Below are 21,006 nucleotides of genomic sequence, written 5' to 3'. Positions count from 1 at the left end.
AAAGCATGTATTTTCCTCATAGATTTGTGGTCACCAGGTGTCAAAACATAAGCTTGTGGCACCTTAGAGACTAACCAATTTATTTGAGCATAAGCTTTCATGAGCTACAGCTCACTTCCACAGTATGCGTCCGATGAAGTGAGCTGTAGCTCACGAAAGCTTATGCTCAAATAAATTGGTTAGTCTCTAAGGTGCCACAAGTACTCCTTTTCTTTTTGCGAATACAGACTAACACGGCTGTTGCTCTAAAACATAAGCTGACATTTATTGCAGTCATTTAATATATGCATATACTTACCAACCCCCCAGCATCTGTTTCACGAGCATTCAGTTAACTTCTGTGTGTTGTGTTGTGAAGGTAAGCCAGAAACTTAATTTTTAAATGAAAGTTTAGATTCTATGGAAATAGATATCCTAGGCCTTTCTTATGAGCCAGTGGACTTTAGAAATCTGCCTGCTTTCTTAGAAAGTAAGCTCTTCAGCCTGGGACTGTTTGACCATAGTGTCAGAAGGAGTCACGTTGCTTTAAATAGAATAGAGGCAAACAAAGCTCCACTAGAACTCTCTTTTTTTTTGTCCCCCCCCCCCCGAGCTAATTATTGATTTTTCCAGTCATACGCACAAATATAAGCAAAATTCAAAACAAGGAGAAATAGTCAAGTAAAATGTATTACATAATTTATTTTCAGATATTAATATTGCATTTTATAAACCTTTAGCTGATAACATGCTTCATTAGGGATTTGAATTTGAAAAAACTGACCAGGTCATGACCTCCTTTAGCAATTAGAAGTTATTTCTCTATCAAATGTTGACAGCTCATGTCTTCCTGAGGAAGCAATGCATTCTGTGCTAACGCAGATAACATATGTGGTTATTGTAAATTAAAATGCTCAGATATGGTTTCTCGTAATGTGACTGTTGCTCAGTAAAACCCAGTCTCTATCTTACAGTAAGCTCTCTGCCAAGGGAAAATTCGCATAGTTGTCTCTCGTATTTCAACAAACAGCTCATGTAAATACATTCTTCTTGACAAATTAATCTGTAGTACTGTGATATTTCACAATTACTTAGGCTTGGTCTACATTACAGCATTCGGCCGATGTAAGGCAGTTTATGTCGACGTAATTATGTTAGTGTATATGCTGCACCCTTGTTCCTGCCAATATAAGTGCCCTACTACACCAACATCATAGCTCCACCTCCATGAGAGGCGTAGGGCTTATGTCAATGTAGTTAGAGCAACGCAGGGTCAGTGTGGGTACTGCAGGCTACTTATGGCGCTGCTGACTCATTTTTATCAATTTTACAGCTCCAGCCTAGGGCATGAAATTGACAAGAAAGCCTGATGCGTGGAGGGCTCCAGCTACAAGCCTGCTGCCCACAGACTGTCTGCCAGGCTCCTGCCTGGGCTCCCCACTCCCCAGTGGGAGCCCAGGTGCTACCCCGAGGCTCCTGGGTCCTTGCTTCCGCAAGGCACCTGGGGCTCTCTGCTCCCCACCAGGAGCATGGGAGCTGAGAGCTGGGTGGGGAAGGCAGCTGTGCTTCTGGCGGGAAGCCGAGAGCCCCTGCAGCTGCTGTGCTCCCTGCGAGGGGCAGGGAGCAAAGAGCAGAGGGAGGCAGTCCCCCGAGCGGGGAGCCAGAATCCTCAAGGCAACTCCAAGGCAGGCAATGGGGAATCAGGAGCCTCATGGCAGCACCCAGGCTCCCCAGTGGGGAACCAAGAGCCCAGGGACAGAGTTGTGTGCAGAGCTGAGAGCCCAGGCTATCAGTCCCCCACGACGCCCCGCTTAAGTCGGCGGAAGTGCTCCTGGTGAGGACACGTACCACTAACAGAAGAAGGGCAGTGTGGATATGAACCACTGCAGTAATTACGGTGGTGGCTGTAAGTTGACCTAATATAGATTGACTTAAGTTTTTAGTGTAGACATGCCCTTACTGTTGTGTTTAAGGTGCAGAATGGATGATTTAGGAAAATGACATGTGTGGCCTTATGTTTTTAGGTCACTGGTTTTTATATGGTCTAGGTCAGTAGTGATTGAAAGTCATTTCCCTTGTGTGTCTGTGTGATGGCCTGTGTGAAACAAGGTGATGGTCTGAGTCCGGTTACTAATGGACACAGGCCTACATGACAGAAACTACCACTGAGGTAGGCACCTTTACAAGCTTATTGGAGAGGCCAGAGTCTGAGCCAGTATGTAGAAAGGAACAACCTACTCTCCCTCTTAAGGTTTTCCTTCAAGGGCAAGTTGAAACTTTGCATCAAGGCAATGTGAGGGTTGTCTTTCACTACCGAAGCCTATGCTGTCAGTGTGTCTGGAGAAATGGTGGTGTCGTGCAGTGTCCGGTACAGCCAGGCATATATCTAGGCCAGGGGTGGCCAACCTGAGCCTGAGAAGGAACCAGAATTTACCAATGTACATTGCCAGAGAGCCACAGTAATACGTCAGCAGCCCCCCATCAGCTCTCCCCCGCCCTGCTCCCAGCGCCTCCCACACACCAGCAACCCCACCGATCAGCGTCTCCCCCTCCCTCCTCACACCTCCAGATCAGCTGTTTCGTGGTGTGCAGGAGGCTCTGGGTGGGAGGGAGAGGAGCAAGGGCATGGCAGGCTCAGGAGAGGGGTCAGGAAGGGGTGGAGCGGGGGCAGGGCCTGTGGCAGAGCCAGGGGTTGAGCAGTGAGCACCCCCCGGCACATTGGAAAGTTGGCGCCTGCAGCTCCAGCCCCGGAGTCGGTGCCTGTACAAGGAGCCGCATATTAACTTCTGAAGAGCCGCATGGGGCTCCAGAGCCACAGGTTGGCCACCCCGATCTAGGCCATTCCAAGAGTCCTAGACCATTCTGATATCAGATCACCAATCACCACCCTTATTCTACAGCTAACTTGCAGGCAACAGTTTTGTTGTTTGTATGAGACTGCACTGACAGATAGTGGATTACTTGGCCTAGCTGCCACAGCTGTGCACCCAATTGCCACCCACACAAAGCAACACATATCTCCTAGACACAAATCAACACCACAAATAGCACACACAGCCCCTCCCCACAGCATAGCCCCATCCACCAGCTGCACAAATCCACACAGCCCAACTCGCACACAAATCAACACAGCCACACACACAATACAACAAGCACATACCATAACCCCAGACATCACTCTGAGGCCTAAAAGGACTGTAAAGTCAGTGTGAAGCAATGGAAACAGCTACAGCATGGTTGAAAGCTCTTCATGTTTAGAATATCACCAGGTTCAGTTATCATGGGAATTCATGGTCTGTGACCAGTTTTTAAGTTTTCAGCCTTTTTTTTTGGCTTTTTAATAAACAACTTTTTGAGCTCTATCTGTGCAAAAGCACAGGCTTTCAGGTACTAGTAAATAACCAAAAAGGAACATCTCAGATCATGGGAGTTCTCAGTCTGGCATCTTTTGTAAATGCTATATTTTTATTTATTTTTGGTAAGGCCTTGACTTTGGTCAGCTGACTCTGTCAGTGAGATAAACAGTGTTCAGTAAAGGCCATCCATGAAGTCTTATTGACTTAGGAGTCATAGTAAAAATCGTGTATGCCTATTTGTAAGCCCTGGCTATACTGAAACCTCATCCTAACAGATACCTGCATTGTGATACCACCCATTGTCTTGAGATCCCATTTCATGTCTTAGATTAGTAGGTGATCATGTCTGTGCTCTGGCAGTCTCTAAGTTTAGTGTTTTTGAGATGCTCACTTAATCTCATACCTCCCTGTAAAACTTTTATTTCCCAAAGGCGCTGCCCTCTCTTGTTCTTTCCTTTTCATTAGTAGCTCTTTTCCACTTTCTTCTCTATGGTCATAGAAGCATGGGTTTATAGTGTTTTTTAAAAAAATCAAATTTTCATTAGTAATTTGGTGGGTGATCATTTTTAAACATAAACTATCTCTCATTGTGTCTAATAAATTCTCTTAATATACATGGATCTAAGAAAAATATTATTACAGATCATAAAAATATATATGGTTTGGCTTTTAATTTCAGTGAAGAAGCAAAGCAAAATCATTCTTGAATTTTAAAACAATAGTTAACGTTGTCCTCTCTTATACTATTGCAAATGTTGGCCATTAGTGCATATACAGTATAGTCTATATGCATTTGCACTGTGCTTGTGCAAATATTCTTAAAGAAGAATGGAAAGAAGAAAATGTATTTTAAAAAAATATAAAATACTTCTTGCAAATCAAAGCTTTTCTAGATTATCAGGTGGAAAATTAAGAAATTTAAATGAGTTTTCTGGCAATATTAACAGGTTAGCTTTAATTTCACCTTCCCTTGATAACAGATAATATAATGTATAATAATGAATACAAATATGTAACATACCATTATCCTTTCACTTGATAGGAAATAGCACCAGGTATGACCTTACCCCTGTCACTGCAGTCAGTGTTCATTTGCTCAACAGTGATGGGACTGCAATCCCAGTGAATGGCCCCATCTACGTAACAGTGCCTCTGCCAACAAACAGCAACCTGAAGCACAATGGCCATGTTCCAGCATGGAGGTTTGACCAAAAATTTGGTAAGCAACACTTTTTGTAGTGATCCTGCAATCATTTTCATTCCTCTGAAGCTTGCTTCTCACTGTTTTTTCATTTAATGTCTCTTCTAGAGAGTATAAATCTGTTTTCTCGCTGTGTCTAAAAGTAGAATTTGTATTAATAAAGCTACATGATTAGATATTAAAAGCTAAACAGTTATGTATGATGTATATTGTTTCCATATACAACTTTTTTGTGTAATATTCAGTGTTTCGAATAAAAAATTAATCTGCTTTTAAGTTATCTAACGTAGATTTCAACATCTGGAAGGGTTTTGTACATCTAGATTAACAAAAATCAGTTGTGAGCAAATGAGAGCCACTGAACACTTTGAAAGGATGAGGAATGCCATGTACCTACACTGTCAAACAAAATGCACTGAATTGTCTGTTGCTCCATGAAATTCATCCCTTGACAGAAAGCCAGCAGAAGGCATATACATTATGCAAACCATACTTAAGATTTGTACCGCTTCAAACTATGAGAGTTTATGTGCTTTGTGCTGGACCTTTGTACAGGGGTGAATTTCACCTTGAATTATTTAATTGGCTCCTGAATGGTTTATCTGATTGAGAAGCAATTTCAGGATGAGGAGAAAGAGGAATGGAAGAGGAGAAAAGTAGAGATTAGAAAGAAAGAAAAGTGGGAAGTCAGAAGTATGGATTTCTGGAGAGAGATAAATATGTGCTGGGACCCAGACATCTTAAAGCTGCCTATTTCTGTGTGACCAAATAGATCCAGTATAACCAAAATAGATTGGCCCAGTCAACTTCTGTACAGGTAGAGTGCATTGTGGGATGGGTGCCCAATGTCCTGTCTGAGTTGGAGGGACTGTAAAAGTGTTTAGGTGCTCCTGGCAGGTGAGAGATTTGTCTTAAATTATGATATCTTGTAGATTTCAGAAATAGAAGAACAAGCATGAAACCATTTTTAACTCAAATGAGCATTTGGCTTATCTCCTGCCTCTATTAACTGAAGGTGGATCTTGGGTTTTCAAGTGTCGTTCCTAATAGAAAAAAATCAGTTAGAGAAGATCTGTTAGGAAAAAAATTAAGAGGATTTATTTAGAAAAGACTCTGAACAACCTGTAGAACTTACTACAGAAGGCATATCATTCTTTATTATGTTCAGATCAAATGCAAAGAATGTAATGGAGAAGACTTTGAGATTTTTACACAAGGTGTGGAATAGCTAGTTTTCTGTTTACCCCCAGCTAATTTGAAAATCCTTCTCTTAACTCCTACTTGACCTGCTTTTTATGGCACAGTTAGCAGTAGTAAAACACATTCAGGTTCTTCCTGAAATTGGTTTTGATTTGTGATTCTAGAAACTGTTCTGTTTTTCACTTGTTCAAAAGAAGAATGGGAAGACTGACTCATTCACTTTCCGCACAAGAAGCTGTCCATCCCTAATCCTTCCTGTCTGCTGCATTATAACTATAGCATGGCTCACTGCTAGTTACTGTAAAAGATTATGATTTTGATTTTAAAGGTGACTGCTGATTTATGACTAAACTTCCATGTCTCAATAGTGGTTCAGTAAAAACTCTTTGTTTTTCACTATTGCATATAAAGGACTAAATACCCACAAAACTGGTGACTGGCCAACAAAGTGGCAGATGAAACTTATTGTTGATAAATGCAAAGTAGTGTGCCTTGGAAAACATAATCTCAACTATACATACAAAATGATGGGGTCTAAATTAGCTGATACCACTCAAGAAAGAGATCATGGAGTCATTGGGGATAGTTCTCTGAAAACATTCACTCAGTGTGCAGTGGCAGTCAAAAAAAAAGCTAATAGACAGTTAGGAACCACTAGTAAAGGGATAGATAATAAGATAGAAAATGTCATAATGCCACTATATAAATCCATGGTACGCACACACATTCAACCCTGCATGCAATTCTAGTCACCCCATCTCAAAAAAAGATATATTAGAATTGGAAAAAGTACAGAGAAGGGCAACAAAAATGAATGGGGATATGGAAAAGCTTCCATATGAGGAGGAATTAAAAAGACTGAGATTGTTCAGCTTGGAAAAGAGACAACTATGAGCGAATATGCTAGATGTCTGTCAAATAATGAATGGTGTGGAGAAAGTGAATACACAAAGAACCAGGGGTTGCCCAATGAAATTAATAGGCAGCAGGTTTAAAACAACAGGAAGTATTTCTCTACACAACACACACAGTCAGTCTCTGGAACTCATTGTCAGGGATGTTGTCAAGGCCAAAAGTATAACTGGGTTCCACCAAGAATTAGATAAATTCATGGAGGATAGGTCTATCAGTGGTTTTTAGGCAAGATGGTCAGAGATGGAATCCAATGCTCTTGGTGTCCCTGTACCTCTGACTGCCAGAAGCTGGGACTGGACAACAGAGGATGAATCACTTGATAACTGCCTTGTTCTGTTTATTCCCTCGGAAGCACCTGGTACCAGATGCTATCGGAAGACAGGGTACTGGGCTAGCGGGATCATTGGTCTGACCTAGTATGGCCATTCTTATGTTCAGCTGAGTCCAGTGTGCACTGGATGTAATTGAATGGGGGTAACTTGTGCCACAAAAAGGGGCTCACGAAAGCTTATGCTCAAATAAATTGGTTAGTCTCTAAGGTGCCACAAGTACTCCCTTTTATAAAGCAGATTGTTATCAGAATGGTTTTTCTGACTTCCCATTCCACCAGTGTCACTGGAACAGCTTTCACTTAACTATGCTCTGTTTTCCCCCGAATCCCTCCACAGGGTAGAGCTTATGTTAACAAAAATGCAGACTGCCCATGGCAAACAACCTAAAAAACTGTCAATTTTGGCCATTGCGATATGTAGAGAGTCATCTCTCCAATCTCCACTCTGAAGAAGCCATGAAAATTCCTGTGTTTCGAGTCTAGAAGCCACTGGATTTGTATTAGGACAACGTTTTCCCAGCAAAATTTATTGAATCCAGAGGATGAAACATGTCTAATATTTCTCTCCCCCTGCCAGAGAAGTGAGAAGTATTTAAGCTTTTTAGAGTCAACTATATTGCATACAGTAATAATGCAAAACACATGAATGTGGAACAAAAACTAAGCCTTGCCCTAGCAAATTTTTGCTGTTTTCTTCTATTGAGAATGTCAGGAAAGGACCATTTAAATTATTGTATTGTAATATATTTAATAATTTTCATTTCTGGCATATACCCCAATTTCCAAATCACAGTGTGAAAATAATTAGCTACTGAAAATTTTCCAAAGAGAGTCTATAACACAAACTACTGCTGGGTGCCTGAAACTAAAGACAAGAACAAAAATCCATCTCCTGAATTTAGAGGGTCAGATCCTGGCCTTTGCTACAGGCCCTTTGTTCATTATGGCTCTGGTGATGCAAAGGGGCTGTCAAGCCAGCTCACTTGGCCAGCTGAGGGATTCCACCAGCATGAGGGAAAACCTAGATGGCAGAGAGCCAGTTGAGCCTGTCTTTGCAGCCTGTAGCAGGAGTGGAGGAAAGGGGTATGACAGAGTGCTGCTGTGCTTCTATGATCTATGGCCCTTGGGGGCCAATGCAGCCAGCACAAGTTAGGGCAGGCTTGAGCCTACTTGTGGGGAAGGGGCCAAAGAGGACCCCAGCCCGTACTAGGACTGAAAAGTTGCAAAGAGGGCTTAGAGCCACCTTTTATTCCCTCAGCCCAGGTGCGCAGAGCAGATCTTTGCCTCAGCTGAGGAGTGAGCCTAAAGTATTTGTGCGAGATCTGTAACCCTGCCTCCTCTTGCTTTATGCTGGTACTCTTCTACCTGAGGAATCCCTAGGTTGTGTAGTGATCTGAACATCATCCCCCTTCCAGCTTCACAGTGCTCCAGCAATACCCTGCTAACCTAATGGCACAGCTGTGGCAATAGGCAGCCAACACAGAACCAGCTAAAGGACTGGGCGGCTCAAACACCACTTTTGTGTCACCAGTTACTCCCAGTCGGTTATATCCAGTGCATACTGGACACGGTTGGGACCCTACTTCCAAATGGTGGCATGGTATCCTCTTGCACTGAGGATACCCCAGTTATTGGGAAGAGACCGGTAATAGCAATGGGTGATTCAGTTATTAGAAATATAGATAGTTGGGTTTGTGATGACTGTGAGAACAGCATGGTAAATTGCCTAGCGGGTGTAAAGGTTGCAGATTTCATGAGATATTTAGACAGGTTATATGCAGTGCTGGGGAGGAGCTGGTGGTCATGGTACATGTAGGTACAAATGACAGGAAAAAGGTAGGAGAAAGGCCAAATTTAGGCTGCTACTTAAGAGATTAAAGTCCAAGGCCTCCATGTTAGCATTCTCTGAAAAGCTTCCAGTTCCACACACAGGGAGAGAGAGACAGGCAGAACTGTAGGGGGCCACTGGAGATCGGAACACTAACAGGAGAACTCAAGGAAGACAGGCCATTGCAAAGAAGCTAAGTGAATTCTTTGCATCAGTCTTCACCGCAGCTGATGCTAGAGAGGTCACCACATGTGAGAAATTCTTTTTAGTGACAAATGTGAGGAACTGTCCAGATTGAGGTGTCCATAGAGGAGGTTTTGGAACAAATTGATAAATTCACAGTAATAAGTCAGCACGGCCAGATGATATCCACCCAAGAGTTTTGAAAGAACTCAAACATGAAATTGCAGAACTACAAACTGTGGTATGTAACTTATTGCTTGAATCAGCCTCTGCCCCGGATGACTGGAGGGTAGGTAATGTAATACTGACTTTTTTTTTTTTAAATGTTCCCATGGTGATCTTGGCAATTAAAAGCCAGTAAGCTTAACTTCAGAACCAGGCAAATTGGTTGAAACTATAATAAAGAACAGAATTGTCACACACCTGAATACCAATATGTTGACGAGTCAACACCGCTTTTGTAAAGGGAAATCATGCCTCACCAATTTATTAGAATTCTTTGAGGATGTCAACAAGCATGTGGACAAAGATGATGCAGTTGATCTAGTGTATTTGGACTTTCAGAAAGCCTTTTAACAAGGTCCCTCACCAAAGGCTCTTAAGCAAACTAAGCAGTCATGGGATAAGAGGAAAGGTCTTCTGATGGATTAGTAACTGGTTAAAAGGCAGGAAACAAAGGATAGGAATAAATTATTGGTTTCATAATGAAGTGAGGTAAATAGCGAGATCCCCAAGAATCTGTACTGGGACCTGTGCTGTTATCATAAATGATCTGGAAAAGAGGGTGAACAGTGGCAAAACTTGAAGATGACACAAAATTACTCAAGATAATTAAGTCCAAAGCTGACTGAGAAGAATTACAAAGGGATCTCATTAAATAGGATGGCTGGGCAGCCAAACGGCGGATGAAATTCAGTGAAAGTAATGCACTATACGTACAAAATGATGGGGTCTAAATTAGCTGCTACCACTCAGAGATCTTGGAGTCATTGTGGATAGTTCTCTGAAAATATCTGCTCAATGTGCAATGGAACTATTAGGAAAGTGATGGATAATAAAACAAAATATCGTAGTGTCACTATATAAATCCATGGTACTGCATGAAGTTCTGATTGCCCCATTAAAAAAGAATAGGAAAAGATACTGAGAAGGGCAACTACAATGATTAGGGGTATGGAACAACTTCCAGAGGAGAGATTAAAAAGACTGGGACTGTTGGGCTTAGAAAAGAGACGACTAAGGGGGGATATGATAGAGGTCTATAAAATCATGATGGTGTGGAGAAGGTGAATAAGGAAGTGTTATTTACCCTTTCACCTAACACAAGATCTGGGGATCACCTAATGACATTAATAGGCAGCAGGTTTCAAACAAAAAGAAGTACTTCTTCACAGAATGCACAGTTAACCTATGGAACTCATTGCCAGATGATGTTGAGAAGGCCAAAAGTATAATTGGGTTCATGGAGAATAGCTCTATCAATGGCTATTAGCCAGGATGGTCAGGGACGCAACCCCTTTCTCTGGGTATCCCTAAAGCTAGACATGGATGACGGGATGGATCACTTGAAATTGCCCTGGTCCATTCATTCCCTGTGAAGCCTCTAGCATTGTCCATTCTCAGACAACAGGATACTGGGTTAGGTGGACAAGTGGTCTGACCCAGTATGGCCACTTTTATGTTCTTACCATTTGACTGGCTTCTGCTTCACTTTTTGGTTTTTATTTGTTTCAGTGAGGAATCCTTGGGGTCAATCAGTTTACTTTTCAAGTACTAAGTCAGGGTGGGCAAACTTTTTGGCGTGAGGGCCACATTGGGGAATAGAAATTGTATGGCAGGCCATGAATGCTCACAGAATCGGGGTTGGGGTGCGGGAGAGGGTGAGTGCTCTTGGGGGTGCGAGCTCTGGGGTGGGGCTGGGGATGAGAAGTTTGGGATGTAGGAGGGTGCTCTGGGCTGGGACTGAGGGGTTCGGAGGGTGGGAGAGGGATCAGGGCTGGGGCAGAGGTGTGGGTTCCGACTGGGGGTGCAGGCTCCGGGGTGGGGCTGGGGATAAGAGGTTTGGGGTGTAGGAGGGTGCTCTGTGCTGGGATCGAGGGGTTTGGAGAGCAGGAGGGGGATCAGGGCAGGGGGTTGGGGCGTGGGGAGAGGCTCAGCAGTGCAGGTTCAGAGCGGTGTTTACTTCAAGTGGCTCCTGGAAGCAGTGACATTTCCCTTCTTTGGCTCCCATGCATCAAGTGGCCCCTGACCCTGCTAGAGCGCCGGAGCGGGGGCATGCTGCTTCTGAGAGCCGCGTAGTGCAGCCCCCGACCCTGCGCCCTGGAGCGGGGCCATGCCGCAGCTTCCAGAAGCCGTGTGGTGTGGCCCCTGCCCTGGCGCCCCGGCTGGAGCACCGGAACAGGGCCAAGCTGTGTGGTGTAGCCCCCGACCCGGCGCCCTGGCTGGAGCACCAGAGCGGGGCAAGCCCCAGACCCCACTCCCCAGCGGGAGCTCGCGGGCCAGCTTAAAACAGCTCACAGGCTGTAGTTTGCCCCACCCTGTACTAAGTCCTATTCTCTGTTTGTAATGTGAAAGTGCTTGTAAATGTGTGTTTGGTGTCTAATTTTTCCAAGTATGTGGCAATGCATAAGTAGATATCCCAGAGTTCATAATGTAGATATCAGGATTGGTCCCTCAGTGAAGTTTTTGGTACATCCAATTAACACCTTAACCCCAAATTGTCACATGTGGCTGTCCTGGATGTAATGGCAAAGGATTCAGGGGTGAGGAGGTTAAAACTTTTTTTCCTTTTTTCCCTTAGTAAAATATTTGTGTTCTCTCATGCACTAATGTTTAAATGAAACTGAATGTATCTCAGTGTCATGTTTCAGTGTATTTCCTTTTCCCTGAACACTTAACATACATCTTGGACATAACCTTGTTGTCTTTAACTTACCAGCTTCTACGCAGAGAACAGAACGCATTCCCTGATGAATGAAAACTCAACCATGCATTAATGTAAAGGATAGCAATGTGAAAGGAAGAAAAATATCTTGGGGATGTTTTATACACTGGTATGGTGCTTAGTGCTTTGACTGCATATGATCCTGCTAGGTGCTTATCTGCATCTTCATATGCCTAAATACCTTTGAAAATCTCACCCCAGTTAAGTCATTGGCAAAATGTCTATTGATTTCAGTGGGGTCAGGGTTTCATCGTGTCTTGATTCCTCATCTGTAAAATGAGGATAATACTTCCTACCCTCAAATGGGTGTTATGCTGATAAATACATGAATGCACAGACACTGGTGTTATGAGTGCCACAGAAAAGCTCATTAAATATAAATATGAAGTAGGCCTTTATTTGTTTTTACTAAGTAAAGTAATTCTTACTTTTTATTTACTGTGAACACTGTCACATGCTGAGGAAGATTCTAGAGCACTGAAGAATTAAAATAGCTTATTGTAGATTCCAGCTGTCTGTTATACTGCAAATTATTCTAAAGCAATCAACTGGTGAATCCCCTGATTAAACATCTTATGGGGAGTCTAGGAGATTCAGCTGGACTGAGAGGAGACTTGCTGCATTCACATGTTCTGTGACAGGTATAGGCAAATCACACTGTCCACATAAGGTCTTACGTATTTGGCAGGTTTATTTACTGTGATACTGACCAATCAAAAATTATCTTAGTGAGAGCTGTGGTGGATGCAGTGAGCTTTTGGTGTGATAAGTGACTGGGAGAGGAACAACTGGGAGCATCTGGTGAGGCATAGGTCCTGGGGGAATATTTTAGAAAATATCTCAGACATTAAGATAGGAATCTAGAATTTTTTTCTCTTAAAGTGAATTGTTTGCAATCTTTGGTGGGATTGATAATTTACAGTTCTCTGGAAAGTCTGTTGATTTTATATGAATAGTCTTGAAAGGTATGTCTATATAGCAGTGGTCCCCAAAACCATGGTGCCCGCCGGGGCCTTTATATGTGCCCGCCTACTGAGAAGGGAGCGCTTCCGCTGGACGACCTGCTGTCGAGGAGTGCTGCCACCGGACAACCAGCCGCCGAAATGCCGCCGTTTCTCAGCGGCATTTCGGCGGCGGCACTTCTTGATGCCGCCGCATCTCGGCGGTATTTTGGCGGCTGGTAGTTGGGCACCCGTCATGGTCTTCTGGGAACATGAATATGCTATAGCAACAGAAAGGTTGGGGACCACTGCTGTATAGCAAAGAAAAACGTGCGGCTGGCCTATAACAGCTGACTTGGGCCAGACTTGTGAGAGACTGGCTGCAGGGTTGTTTCATTGCTGCGTAAACCTCCAGGTTCTGCACGAGATCTGGGATACTCCCACCTCACAGATTCTAGAGCCTGGGCTCCAGCCCAAGTCCGGAAGTCTGCACAGCAATGAAACATCCCTGCGAGCCTGAGTCGGATGGTTCGGGGCCAGCCACGGGTGTGTAGTTGCTATGTAGACGTACTGTAAATCAAGGATAATTGGACTGCAAGAGGTAATTACTGCACATACAGTGGTTTACTTCCTATGGGATTTCACACACTTTGGTCTTTCAGCATCCCAACAAAACCCACTGAATACCAAAACCTCTCTGTATGTGATTATAATATAGTCCACTTATTATGGTAACTATTTGTATTATAGTAGTGCCCAAAGGCCCGAGCCAGGATTAGAGCACCATGGTGCTGGGTACTGCACGCACACACAAGAAGACCTGTTCCCTACCCCAAATATCTTATAAGCTAAACCAGTCTGTATAACCAGATTCAAAATTCTGGCTACTGTATCGCCAGGAACTGTCAGGTTAGCTGAGCATATGGAAATTCTCTTGCAAATTGTGAAGAGGAAATCAGCCTCTATAAAGTTCCTAGCTTACACTGTGTATTACTTCTGTAGTTTACAAGCTCTTTGACAACTTGATTTTGACTTTCTTTTTAATCTCAAAACTGTCAAGGTTAAATTCCTCTTTTAAAGATTAAATACACTAAGGAATACAGTTTAACTGCTTTCAAAGAATTCTGTTCTTTCTGAGTGTTGCCATAGAAATGGCAGTTACCAAAAACAGCTTTTTAATCGTGTAAGAAGCCTACATAATATAATAGATGCAAATATAATTGCAGAGTAGTAGACAGATCTCTGCTTCAGTGGGGGAAGAGGGGAGAAGTTCTTTGCTGATGCCTCACATGTTTAGCTCTCTGAGGGAGGTTTTGGCTAGCATGATCCCTTTGGAGGAGTGTAATTAAGACCATGGGTCATAGGCATTTGTGGTTGTGTTTTATTAACATGCAATGTGTGTTTTATTGTACTTTCTAAAGTACAGAGTAGAGCTTTCAAAACTAGAAGTGATATGAAAGGTCCCCCCCCCCCCCGATATACCATATATATTGCTGGAACAATAGTGACCGCGATTTTGTGGCATAGCAAATGAGTCAGAAGCATGAATGTTATGGTGATGTATAGCGAAGGAGGGATGAGAAAGAAGACAGACAAGGAACAAAGTTGATGCTAAAATATATTAATATGCCCAAACAATGTGGTGGTAAAGTTGGTGAACACAACCTATCTAATGCAAAACTGCAAAAGCAAGGAAATAAACTTTAAGACCAGGAATGTCATATACACTATTCCTCCATACAGCAATACTGATTTCACTAATGCACAACCGCTATACACTGCAGCCAGTACACAGCAATAATAGGTCTGCCCCTTTCAGGATGCCAGACTTCCAGTTTCCCTATTCCCTAGTTGCCTCCCAACACAAATGTGTGTGGTATAGAGGGGAGATAGACATTGGATTTGAGACTGGGAGAGGGGGGTGGTGCCGGGGGCAGAGGTGTTATGTTGTGGGGAGGTATTGGAAGCTGTAAGGGTGGGAAGGGAGTGGAGCTGAGTAGCGGAGCTGCCTGAGGATAGAAGCTGGGGAAGTGTCGAGGGTAAAGCTGGAAGGGTCTCAGAGTATGAGGACATTCTTCCTGTGTCACATAGGCTAACTATCAGTTAATAATTCTAAGTGAAATAGTACTCTAGTCAATGGTACTACAAACTCTAGGCCTGATCCTGAAACCACTGATCACCTGCAACTCAAACTGACATCAAAGGGAGTTTCAGGTGCTAATCATCTCTTAATGTGTTTCTGCCTCAGTTTCCAAATCTGTAAAATAAAGATAATGCATAACTACCTCACAGGTGTGGTGTGAAGCTGAATGGATTAAAGGATGTAAAGTGCTTTGAGGTCTTTGGACTGGAGGAGTTAGAGTTTCAGGGGTTTATGGATTTACTTAATATTATTTATATAATAATGTATTTATTGAAATTAGTCAATAACATGTGATAAAGCAAATGTTAAAGGGACTGTTTCATATAAACCCAGAATCAGACATTGAGATGGGGAAGGCAGAGCCAAGCTTTCCCATTTGAAATATAACTGATTTATGTGTAATAGAGATTTTCTTTAATAAGCCTTTTCTGTTCTGGGTTTCAGGGGTGAAAAGAAACGATGGAAATAACTTTTGTATACAATGTGCCCCTCCCCACCTCAGATGCTGTTAAAATTATTAAGTAAAGAAAAATGGTATGTGCTTTTGTTAAATATTAGGCAGGTAATTTTATTCAGTTTCTCCCTTATATAATTAAGACAAAAGTAACAAAGGAAAACCACAGCACTCTGTTCAAACTTCAGTCATGCATTGAACAATAACATTTGGGATGCTGGGGTTTGTTTGGTTGGGGGGTTTTTTTTGGCAGAAATATTATAGATTCCATGTAATAAAATGTGTATTTTTCTGATAGTCAGTGGTCTGAAACAAACCAAATTGTTTTCTCTTTGCCAAATACTGATGATGTTACTAAAATAGTGGCAAGATTTAACTACGCTACTTCTGAATGCCATACAACAAATGCTGTAAGAGTGGAAGAGTAATGAAGGTATGATCTCAGAGCATGGACATTCAATTATTGGTGTTGCCTAGCAACTTCAAAACCAGTATTGTAATATTCACTTATTCCTAAGAATTGTTAAACTCCTGTGTATTTGTGGCAAGAAAAAATAGCATTTCTGTATTATAGAGTGGCACTTCTGATGTTATATTGATTGTCAAATAGGAATTTTCTAAGTTGTATTTTCATGGCTTATGGCTTTTCCTTTTAAAAAAAAACAAAACAAAACACCACCTTCTTGTTAGACTTAAATTTCTTATGCTGGTTGCAGCCTAGTAATTTTTGCTGCCAGTTTCAAGAAAATCCTATAGTTTTTCACTTATCAGAATAAAAAGTGGCCATTTACACACTTGAAGAAAATTGGGGCTTCTTTACTCAGAAGAAGAATGTAAAGGTTAATTTCATAAGTGTGCTGTGGACTTAATTCTCAGTGAGAGCAAGTGCCTTTTAAAGTGTCTAAAGAAATTAGTTTTAGAAATAACCATGTTAGCTATATTTGAATATCACATACAGCACATTTATAGTTTAATAGCTTAATGTCCTATCCCATTCTCTCTAACACATGCTTTTGCTTTTGGACCCTACATCTTCATTTATAGACAGTGCCATCCTGTGTGAAATCACAGCCACTGCAGAAGAAATCATTAGCTGAATGAAAACTAATTTTTATTAGGAATGGTATTTATTACAACTAGGCTATTTGAGTGGTAATTTTAAAAATCATCCCCATTTTATTTCCAAGAGTCTGTCCAGTGCGGATAATCTTATGCATAAAAAGTAAATCAGGATAGTGGGCTTAATTTGATTTCTGTTTCATTAAATCGTCCATTTTATTTGTTCATAACAAGGGAAACAAATCATCTGCATTTTAAGTAGCACAACTTTGATCCTCTTACTTAGATTGCCTTCAGCAGATCTGGTTGGATAATTTCATCACTGGTCATTTAAAAAATAATTTCTAATTAATTATTAGGGAGTGCTTCCTGTAGAAAGGTCATGTAGAAAAGTAATTGAGGAGGAAAAAATGGGTTTCTCTGAGGAGGAAAAAAAACACCTAAACTTCAGATTGAGGGTGAAAAAGAGGAAGATCCAAGACAAAAATGTATCTAGCTACATTCAAACTAAATGTTTGTGTAGTTTGGACATTCCTTTTTTATATTAAAGAGTGCTACTTCGCTGCATACAAGCTATAGTAAAAGCCTTGTGAAATTTTTTATTTTTTATTATTTTTCATTTGATTTGGGGGGAATTTTGTGGTGTTTTGTTTTAGTCATTAAAAATTTTGTTTCATTTTTTTAAGTACATTTAGATTAATAAAATACCTCAATGACCATATATAAATAAGAATAGTGTATAAATTCCAGTCTGTCTATACACATCATTCTATTAAGAATTATTCCATGGTATTGAAAGGTTTTAGGAATTAAAAGCAAGCACAGAACAATAGCTCTTGAATATACCCCTCTCCAACTGAACCCAACCACCCAATAGTCCCCCTGGGGGTAGCCCTGGGGAGGGTCAGGATGTCCCCCTGGCGGGAGGAGGGTTACATGATGATGGAGGGGTGACCAGGCCAAATCTGAGCAGCGCTTGGATCCCAGGCACTAGTTTGCAATGCCTGTCGCTGGGAGCCAGGCCCATACCATGGGGTCAGAAGCTGCTGCTGGGGGGTGAGGCTTTTGTTTTGTGATTTTATTTTTATTTTTATCTTTTTACATTTTTTTTTTTTTTGGTTTATGATATTTTTCCTTTGCAAAATACGTAGGGCTCTAGTGATAGTGTACTCCAGTGGTCTCCAAACTTTTTGGCTCACGCACCCCAGGGTGAAGACTGGAAGACCAGCCACAGGCGCACCGCCGATGGAAGAAGAACGGAAGACCTGCTGCAGATGCGCTACCGATGGAAGAAGAACGGAAGACTTACTGCAGGCAGGCTGCCGGAGGGGAACACCAGCCGTGGACGTGCAGAGCTGCTGCAGAAGAAAAAAAACGGCAGAGTGCTGTCCGGCGGCACTCCTGGTGCCGCACACCCCCTGGGATCATCTCGTGCAGCCCCTAGGGGGTGTGCACCCCAGTTTGGAGACCACTGGTATACTCCTCTTACAGTCACATACCTGGATGTTTTGATCAGTGATAAGAAGAAAACTTAATCAACAAAAGTCAGGGTGTATCCTAGGACACAATGAAATGGTCAGATGAGAATGCTTAATACAATATAACCAGAATTAAAAATTCTCCATTATGGCTGAGCTCAACTCTCAAATGTTGCTGTGCAACTCCCCTTGAAGTCAGAGTGCATGCAGCTAAGAATGGAATTTATCTCCTCTATTCTTGACTCAGAGTACTAAGACTACATGCATTACTCCTGGGGGAATTCTGCTCCGCTGCCCAATGCAGAATTTGTGCAGAATTAATGTTCTGCACAGAATTTCTTTTTTCCCTGCAGCATTGATGCTGCTGGCTGCCATTAGGGTCTGCTGGACCCAGCAGAGCCCCATTGTCCAGCTCGCAAATACAGGACACTGCCAGGGGAAAGGGGGAATTGAAGGGTTCCGGGCAGCTGCAGTTCCCAACATGTCCTGAATGAAAGAGGTGGGATGCAGGAAACTCCGTAAAGCTCAGGAGCCTGCATCAGGCTGTTTCTCTCGATCCCTCTGTTGTGAGGGGTAGGGGACGTGAGTGTCTGAGCCAGTTGGGCGCTCCATGGCTCGGCTCTTGCGGGGAGATGGTGTGGGTGTCTGAGACCAGAGGGGCAAAGTTTTGCCCCAAGATGTGCCCAGCTGGCACGTGACACACCCAGATTCAGGTGCCCAACAAAAGCATAATGGAAAAACAGGAATTAGGTTGTCGTAGGGGTTTCTTTAGCTCTCTACTCTTGGAGGGAATCTTTTTTGTTGTCAGACATACTTTCTGACAGGTATTTTGAAATAAGTTACCAGAATAATTGAAACTGGTGTGATTATACTGTGTTGTCTTGACAAATAAAATACGCAGAATTTTTAAATATTGTATGCGGCATTTTTAATTTTTGGCGCAGGAGTAATGAGTACACCTGTGAGCAGAAGTCCTTTTGCCTGTATGGACACAATCTGCATTATTGAAGCCATTGACTTCAATGGGAGCATGATCTAGCCTCGTGTAATTGTGAGCCTGTGTATATGCGTGCATGCATGCACACAGACTCTGCCGGGGCTTAGATTGGCTTGTGTTTCACTCTGAATGCATCTAAAATAGGGTTTGGGGCTTTTTGAAAAACCATAAATAATGTATGCACATCTTCCCTGTAAAAGCAGAACCCGCCCTAAGGGCCAGGACCTGTCAACACCTTTATGTTAATAGTGCCTTCAAAGTCATACTTGAAGACTAGCCATGCAAGTAGGTGGTTGCAGTATGAAGCCCACAGTTTGTCTGGAATAAGTGAGCACATTCCCCAAAATCCAAGTAATGCAATGTAGTGTCATGTTTTCTGCCTAGCAGAACTTTTTCTGCTGCTTTCTTGAAGTCTTTGTCTGGCCTCTGACATTGTGTCCAAGGTTTTGTTTGGCAGTCACTTGATCCTCAATTTGTGCTTCCCCCTCTCCGCCATATGTAGTTTATATTTAAATATTTTATCAAACTATTTAGGTTTACCTTTAAAAGAAAGTCTTTTTTGTGTTTACTGCCTAATACAATTTTCTTTTTATTCAGAGCGTGAGTGAGTACCATTGACAACTGTGAAATCTTGGTGAGGGAAGAGTTATAAGAAAACTATAACTTTCCCTCTAACTGCTCATTTGAGCCAACATGGTTTAATCCTGGATCAGCATATTGGCTCCATGGAACAGTAATGGGGGGAAACGACAAAGAGAGACTCCATACAATAGTAGTGGGGGGAAAAGACAAAGAATTCTCTCCATATAGAAGTTTTCCATGAAACACCAGCTGGTCTTTATAGATTTAATGGCAATGGTGAATTGGCCCAAACCATACGCTACTCACATACTATATAAAACTTACTGTTTCTGCTTAAAAGATACACACCGGCACTGTGAAATATTCTTTTGAGCAGTAGGACCAGAGCCTTAAAAATTGTCAACTTTTTATCCAACAAATTCTCATCTATCTATGCATACTAGTGGCTAACAACTGTAGCACTTCATCTAAAGTTTACTTAGTGGTGTGGGTGATTTGTGATTGTCTTTGTTCTATGGTTTTGTGAAGGGAGGGAGAAAGTTGGGTGCAATGGACTAGTTTTTCATAACCCTCACTCAGCCAGAGCCCTGGCTCCATTGCACTCCAACTCCCTGTTCGCAGGCCAGAGTATCTAGCTGGGCATGCTTAAAGACAGTGGCCTGCTCTATGAAAAGGAATGAAGTAAGTTGTTCCACATCCCATCCTCATGCAAGGAAGAGGGAGCATGGGGCTGGGATGGGGACTAATTATCTGTGCAGTTCCTGGTCCAGCACAATTATAACCAATGCTTATCCAGTGCAGAATGAAAAGTTGAAATCTAGAATAGAGAGATTTTTTTCCTTTGGGTAATTATTACAGCTGTCAATTAATTGCAGTTAACTCAAGTGATTAACGCAAAACAAATTAACTAGAGTTAAAAGGTCACAATTGCGGTTTTAATTGCACTGTTAAACAATAATAGAATACCAATTTAAATTTATTATAAATATTTTGGATGTTTTCTACATTTTCCAATATTGATTTCAATTACAATACAGAATACAAAGTGTACAGTGCTCACTTTGTTATTTTTATTACAAATGTTTGAACTGTAAAGATAAAAGAAATAGTATTTTTCAATTCACCTCATGCAAGCACTGTAGTGCAATCTCTTTATTGTGACAGTGCAACTTACAAATGTAGAAATTTTTTTCCCCATAACTGCACTCAAAACCAAAACAATATAAAACTTTAGAGCCTATAAGTCCACTCGGTCCTACCTTTTGTTCAGCCAATCACTAAGACAAGTTTTTTTTTATATTTACGCAATATAATGCTGCCCACTTCTTATTTACAATGTAATCTGAAAGTGAAAACAGGTGTTCCCATGCCATTGATGTAGCCAGTGTTGCAAGGTATTTACATGCCAGATATGC

General features: G+C 42.0%; 1 protein-coding gene across 2 annotated transcripts in view; it reads left to right on the top strand.

Moving 5' to 3' along the window:
• Window positions 1-21,006, top strand: part of FAM171A1 (family with sequence similarity 171 member A1) — a 133,316-nt gene that overhangs the window by 100,043 nt on the left and 12,267 nt on the right. For both annotated transcript variants that reach the window (XM_084619202.1, XM_084619201.1), the window contains one exon: window positions 4,378-4,554. In XM_084619202.1, the coding sequence (XP_084475328.1) occupies window positions 4,378-4,554 (177 nt within the window). The remainder of the gene's footprint in view (window positions 1-4,377; window positions 4,555-21,006) is intronic.

Source organism: Lepidochelys olivacea (assembly GCF_965140295.1).
Source record: "Lepidochelys olivacea isolate rLepOli2 genome assembly, chromosome: 2".
NCBI classification, from domain to species: domain Eukaryota; kingdom Metazoa; phylum Chordata; order Testudines; family Cheloniidae; genus Lepidochelys; species Lepidochelys olivacea.
The sequence above is the reverse complement of the archived record's forward strand: the minus strand, read 5'-3'. Positions and strand labels throughout refer to the sequence as shown.